Raw genomic sequence first — 7,500 nt, forward strand, 5'->3', positions numbered from 1 at the left:
TCCGGTCGTCTTGGTGCTTTGATGCTTAAGTTGGGAGCGGGTCTCTGCAGCCTGGATCCCCATCCAGCAAGGCTCCCTCCCAGCGAGATACCCCCACCGCACTGCCGCACAGTTAATGCAACCGAGAGAAGAGAGAGGCCTTAAATCTAATCTCTAATCCAGTCTCAAATACAAAACACTGCCATTCAGCAGCTGCAGATTATGCCATCCCATCATCAAAACAAGTCTGTTACCCGCTAAAATGTTTAACCATAAAAATGGTGCTTACATTCTAATTTCGTGAGATGTTTTCAAACAACAACGGCAGCTTTGCATTTTAAGAGTTTCCTTCCAAAAATGTGGAGACCTACATTCTGTTTTAAATGAAATGACATACTGCACCGGTACATTCAAATGTTACGTTTTCTCTTTCTCTGTTGGTGTGAATGAATCCATCCCTCCATTCAGATTGTTATTGTGTATTTTGTTTTTTGTCAGGTACCTACGTGACTCAAGTGACAGCAAGTGACGCTGACGACCCCACCTACGGACACAGCGCCAGGATTGTGTACAGCATCATCCATGGGCAGCCATACTTCTCAGTGGACTCAAAAACAGGTACAAAACTGCCAACAAGCTGGTTTGAACTGACATGGTGCAATCATGGTGCAAGACATGAAGAAGTCAGTATGCAAGAGAAGGGGGGGGGGGGTTGTGCGTGGATTTCTGACACTGTTTACTTAGCTTAATGTCAAGGGTAATAAATGAATAATTTATTGCTTCTGAAAGGGAAAAGGTCTCAAAGGCAATAAACAAAGATTTAGTGTGTGCTCGCTGGGTTCTGTGTGAAATGACCTCGTCAGGGTGAGTGAGGTATCTCACATCATGTTGGCTATTCCTGATCAAAAGCTGGGCCCTCTGGGGGAGCCTCTATTAGAGACAGCCCTGCCATTAGCAGAATGTCAAAGGTCTGCTTTTTATGAGGATGTCCATAGAGGTGCCATTTCCTGATTAATGAGCGGGTCAATAAAGAAGACACCCCCCTTTTCCTCTGAAATGGCAAGCCCATGAGGGTGTAGGCGTATAGAAGGAGGCATTCCGGCGTCCCTCTCATGTCCACGGCCCAATTTCTCCTCTGTTGTTTAATCTGTGCTTCAGCCCCCCCTCCTCTCCCTCCCCTGCCACCCCTTCCTAAATCAGTATGTGTCTCATCTTTTTTCTTTTTCTTATTTGTAGGGATTATCCGGACAGCTTTGCCAAACATGGACCGGGAGGTAAAGGAAGTTTACCAGGTCCTCATCCAAGCCAAGGACATGGCTGGCCAGCTCGGGGGACTTGCAGGAACCACAACCATAAATATCACCCTCACTGACGTCAATGACAACCCTCCAAGGTTCACGAAAAGTAAGCAAAAAAATAGCTGCTTCAAAGTCCCTTTTGTTTGATACTGCTGTAGGTGATCTTCAGAGAGCGTGCAAGACTGTGAGACTGGCATTATTAATTCATGCGGTGCTGACTTTAATTACATTTCCAATCCACACCATATATTGCATTTTAGCAGTCAGACACTATTTGTAAAGTGACTTATATGGCATGACCGTACCCTCTGTGCTGCTTGAGCTCTCTCCGTCTGAATTCTATAAATGTACTCCTGTCAATTAATCTGTTTCCTATGGGGAAATCATGGTAAAGAAAGCCAGGTACCACTCCACACATGCACGTACTGTAAGTCACTGTTGTTGACTTATTACAGTTGACTATCACTGATGAATATTTTAATATGTCTTTTCTAACCTTAAGGGGAGATCAATACTGCACCCAATTAAACCTATTGACGCAGCCCAACCTCTAACTAATCACTAGAAAACACAAAATATGAAACATGACATTCCATATTTGTCTCTGCAGAGGTTGTAAAGAAAACAAGCAGAGGCCCTGCCTAGTCAAGTCATACTGTAGAAGAGTTGCCCCCAGCCCTTGAGCTGCATATGCAGTCACTCAAACACATCCTCCCCAAGCGACTGTGCCTGTTTAATTTGTTCCTCCCATCCTTGCATCTGGCCCTGTTCTGCATGACCGACTGACCCCCCCTCTCTCACACACACACATGAGGTGCTGCTGTGTGACCACGCTTGTTGTCCTCTGTGCGGCAGGTATCTTCCATCTGCGCGTTCCAGAGGACTCGGCCGTCGGGTCGGCCGTTGGCAAGATTGTCGCCCACGACCTGGACGATGGGAAGAATGCCCACGTGGAGTACAGCATCGTGCCTGGGGACGGCGGCACAGTGTTTGACATTGTCACCAATGAGCAGAGCCAGGAGGGCATGGTGATCCTCAAAAAGGTGAGGAGCGATAAAAGAGAGCCACCTGAATTTTCCCAGTGACACCATCCATTATCCTGCTATTTCAGTTCGCGCAGCGCAGCAGTGTGCATTTGAATAATTTGAATAATCCACGGCGTAGGCTGCTCGCCACGCCAGAGGTAGCCAATGGCAACCCAGTGATCTTTAAAATATCTCCTTCGATGAATTCCTGGCAACGGCAACTGGCATGACACACGATGATGCTGAGTCTGTATCAATCATGCCGTCACCTTGGGGCAGAAGGTGCAATTCGACATTGCCAGTTGCTGAAGGAGGACATATTTCTCTCTTGATATGCCTTTTTGCATGATACGCTCACACATGGTCGTGTGCATGTTCAGATAATCACACACATTATTTCCGTGGAATGCGCAGGGGCAGCTTGTTTACTCTTGTAGAAGTCAGGCCTGATTACAACATGCACAAACTGTGCTGTTTTGCATGAGTAATGTAATTGTGCATTCCCGCTCAGCTCACAATTCCAATTCCATTGGCCGAGCAGCAGGGAGAACTGGATTTTGGTCAATTCATTAATTCATTCATTAAACATGTCCAGCACTTAAGACATTCCCCTCCAGGCATGGGCATCATCTGTAAAGTGAAACCACTGCCCCTGTGTTCACACGCATTAGACTGCAGTATAGGAGAGAGGAAGCTTCAGTATCAGCTCCAGTGCCAGCCATGGTGACCCTGCTTCAGTTTTGCTGAGGTGTCCAGCGGAAGGTTTCTGAAAAATACATAGTTGAGTTTTCCAGAGAAAGCGCTCAATCTTTTTTGATTTACTGGGCATGAATAAATGAGCGTGGCCATCGCTGTCCAGGCAAATAGATCTTAATGGGACGCGACAGGCAGAAATCCTCTCAGATAGGAGGCAGCGGCGAGCGGCGAGCGGTGAGCCTGCCTGCCTGCCTCACAGATGCGGGCGTCCCGCAGTAAGTGCTTAGCTGTGCCAAAAAAAAAAGTCCTGGTAAAAGCCTCGAGTTCGAGGACTGCGCACTGAAGGGCGGTCATGAGGATGGAGTAGCTATAGCGGCCATGGCCATAACTACCATTGAGGACATAGAGGTCATGTCCTCGGTATTTGTCTGCAGTAATGTAAAATTTATCTATGATGAAAATTGATGTATGATCAGCAATAATAAATTCAGTCTGTATATGACACCCCCATGCATTCTCAATGCAGAGATTAATAAAATACAAACTGACGAGTTTGACTGAAGTATTTGAAGCATTCTAATTGTACAGTACTGTATACAGTACAGCACACAGTTTTTGACCTCGGTATTTGAAAATGTCTGGTTACGGCCCTGGCTCTAGCGGCTGCTTGTTCATCACAACGGGGCATTCCAGGGCCTTGGGAAAGGGGCGTGCCTTTTTTAACCAGCGTTGGTCCTAGTTTTGTTTTTACGCCTCCGGATGACACACTTCTGGCAAACGTTTCATTTACCATGACGAAGGCTTTTGTTGTAATGGCATAAATTGCAATTTTAATTAATGAATGCAAAAGGCTGATTACTCAAGTATAGAAATTACAGGAAAAGTGTTCTTGTGTTGCTGCATGCAGAGAGACAGTGAGTGTACTGTGTTTTGATTGATTATTAATTTATGTCTGTTATTCAATTAATTGAAAGTCCTCACTCTTGTGTATAAATACCATGTCATGTAAATAGAAATGTTTATGTTGTTGTTTTAATGGCTTAATGTTTTAATTAGTTACTGAAGGAAATACCTACTGTCATGAAGAAAGCTGTATTGAAAAGACAAAACTGCAGTAGTCCATTACAGTTTAGCAAAAAGGAAAACAATGCTTACAACTCCTCGACATCCATCTTCCATGCATTTAATAAACATAGAATCAGGCACACAAACACACACAAACACTGATAAGTCACAACAGACGCTTGGCTCACATAGAGACTATATAGGTACAGTAATACATTGTCAGCATGTTATCTTATCTACCTCCCAGACACAGACAGTGTATACTTATTAATCACTGAAGTATTATATGGAGGTGACATATCGTTTCTTATCTTTTTTTATTTTTACAAATGATACGCCACCTCTAGAGATAATAGAAACCCTCCATGGTTAATAAATATTCTCAAAATCTCTATGGCTGACAGACAGCCTCAACCTCACTACAGCAATTTGAACAAATTCTGTTAGGCCTACATTTCACCTCATGGGTATTTTGGACTCTCTGTTTCGCTTCTGCTACACAGTCCATTCTGTATTAGACTGGAGGTCCCTGGGCCAGTTCAAAAATACTGACAAAGCAGAATGAGGATATGCTATATCTTGTGACCCGAAAGCCCTTTTCATATGAATATACTGCACAGTATGAGACATTATTGCACCGGGGCTCTGAACACTGGTCAGAACAGTGTCAGTGCTGCTTATCCACACCCCCCAGCGACACATCTATCTCAGTGACAAGTGTCCCTCCGCCCGGCCAGGCTGCAGTAACACAGCAGACAACTCCAGCCCCCTCTCTAAATGCATGCAGGCAGGCAAAGTATGCCAGACTATACATTTATTCACACACTTATTTGGTCAGTCAGTGGGATGCACGTAGCTGAAATAGCGTGCTCACTCACCTATTCGCTCAGTGAAATACTCACTGTTGATTTTGGTGAGTGTATGTGTGTGTGTGTGTGTGTGTGTGTGTGTGTGTGTGTGTGTGTGTGTGTGTGTGTGTGTGTGTGTGTGTGTGTGTGTGTGTGTGTGTGCGTGTGTGTGTGTGTGTGTGTGTGTGTGTGTATGTGTGTGTAACTGTTAAGAGGATCAGCTGACTGATGAGTTCAAAGCATAATCGGCTGCCAGAGGACAGAAGGGTAACAGGTGGGGCCTTCAGTCCTGGCAAATGATGTTGAGATGTTTGTATTTGTCAGGAGGTCTGTTTGCAAATGCCACGTGCATGCTGGCGTACAGTATTCGTCTCTGGGGTGCATTTCTGGAAAGTGTAGTGGTTAGCCATTAGCAACTTTGGTAGTTGCCAATGGGAAATTGCACTGCAACCAACAAAGTAGCTAACATAGTTAGCATCTATGCTTTCCAGAAATGCACCTCTGCCTTGTGGACAGTGTGGGAAACCCTGTGTGGCTCAGAAGCTCCTGGATTTGTGTTAAAAAATTCAACAGAGAAGCCGCGCTGCCCCATCAGACACAGAACAAAACCTCATGGTTGCTACACAGCTTCTTCAGAAACTGAGTTTATAGGACTGTGAGTGCTTTGATGACTGAAGTGTATTTTTTTCAAACAAACATTGGTCTCCGAGGCGCTAGTTAGATGTTGACACAGAATGTTTTCTATAGTTCTTCTACTTTCATCCATGTCTGTGCCTCTCCTCCATTCATCCTATTCACAGTCCCTCATCAAAACACAAGCATATGTCTCTTCGCTACAGATGGTACTGGGTAATCTCTGTGGAGTCGGGCACGCAGAGGCAGACAGTGCCACCTATGGTCACACTGTGTATTGCATCCCATCACTCCAAAGAGAGGAGAGAGGAGAAGTGTGTGTGTGTGTGTGTGGGGGGGGGGGGTTCTGCAGACTGAACACAGTGAATTATCGCAGAGAATTGGATCATGGAGACTCTTCTTTACACATTCATAGCCGTAGAAAAATGCTCCCGACCTTCCCTGGCTGTGCTAAGACGAGACTGGAGCTGGCAGACCAAAAGCCACAGAGAGCAGACAGACAGCATGTTAGTCTGGTGTGGTGTTAGTAGGCACCTCCACCTGAGCACATCAGCCACAGACTCACAGTGATACACACAGCTCAAACCAATTATCTCTGTCTGAAGGAGAAATTATGAGAAACCTGTCCAGCCAGCAGAATTGTTTTTCCCCCTAAAGCTGAACAGTTGAGACGACCCCACATATCAACGTGGTTTCAACAAAACCAGAGAATAGTTCTTCTGGAGAGCTGTGAGGTGTTGTATGAATGATGGAGCATATCCATTTTTCATTGCAACTATTAAAACACAGACTTGTTTCCTCCCATCCTGTCTATTCAGAACAGCTGATCCCTTAAGGATGTACAACCACATTGAAGTGTGAACATACTGTGTTTACACATGAAGTCTGTTTGCATCACTGTCGGAAGTGTCCTCTTGTTCACCTCTTGGCAACTTCAGGGTTTTAACGTGAGCTGCTTGGGGTTTTTTTTTCTTACATGGGTCTTAAAACACTGCCCTGACTCTCTGGCTCCCTGTCTGATCCCCAGCTCGTCTCCTTTAGCTTTTAGCGAGTCAGCAGGGTGTCAGCTCTATGTGTGCACTCTCTGGCCGGGGGATGCCAGGGCTACACAGTGGTGGTGGTGGCAGTGGTGGAGCACTAGGGGTTGCTCTGTGTGCAGTGTGTGTGTGTGTGTGTGTGTGTGTGTGTGTGTGTGTCTGTGTCTGTGTCTGTGTCTGTGTCTGTGTCTGTGTATGTCTGTCTGTCTGTGTATGTCTGTGTATGTCTGTCTGTCTGTCTGTCTGTCTGTCTGAGTGTGTGTGTGTGTGTGTGTGTGTGTGTGTGTGTGTGTGTGTGTGTGTGTGTGTGTGTGTCTCTTTGTCTGTCTGTCTGTCTGTCTGTCTGTCTGTCTGTCTGTCTGTCTGTCTGTCTGTCTGTGTATGTCTGTCTGTGTGTGTGTGTGTGTGTGTGTGTGTGTGTGTGTGTGTGTGTGTGTGTGTGTGTGTGTGTGTGTGTGTGTGTGTGTGTGTGTGTGTTTCTATTTGTGTGTGTGTGTGTGTGTGTGTGTGTGTGTGCATGTATGAGCGGTTTTGTTTGGTTGCTTGCTTGTTTGTTTGTTTGTTTGTTTGTTTGTTTGTTTGTTTGGGAATGTGCAGGCATGCCTGAGTTTGAGTGTTTGTGTGATTGTGAGGCTCAGCATGGCCCTTGTTTCGTGGAAATACGCACACACTGCTGCCATGGCTAACGAGGCTGGGTAACCACAGGACGGGACCCAAGCCTGGAAAAATGTATGTTGAATCTGTGTGTCCTCTGGGGGTTTGTCGGTTGTTACTGACGGCGACCTTTCACCTAAAATGCTGAAGCATAGTGGAAAGTAAACTACATACTTTTGGACAGTTTTACCACAACTCCAAGGTTGAAGTCAGATAGGTTGTTGTTGTTGTTTATGTGGGCCCCGTGCTGTTATCACTTTCATTC

General features: G+C 45.5%; 1 protein-coding gene across 1 annotated transcript in view; it reads left to right on the forward strand.

The window, feature by feature from the left end:
• cdh12a (cadherin 12a) overlaps nt 1-7,500 on the forward strand; it is a 53,342-nt gene that overhangs the window by 20,395 nt on the left and 25,447 nt on the right. Inside the window, exons 4-6 of the mRNA XM_063219053.1 lie at nt 478-597; nt 1,216-1,383; nt 2,133-2,320. Of these exons, the coding sequence (XP_063075123.1) occupies nt 478-597; nt 1,216-1,383; nt 2,133-2,320 (476 nt within the window). The remainder of the gene's footprint in view (nt 1-477; nt 598-1,215; nt 1,384-2,132; nt 2,321-7,500) is intronic.

This window comes from Engraulis encrasicolus, chromosome 16, assembly GCF_034702125.1.
Source record: "Engraulis encrasicolus isolate BLACKSEA-1 chromosome 16, IST_EnEncr_1.0, whole genome shotgun sequence".
In the NCBI taxonomy this organism is placed as follows: Eukaryota; Metazoa; Chordata; class Actinopteri; order Clupeiformes; family Engraulidae; genus Engraulis; species Engraulis encrasicolus.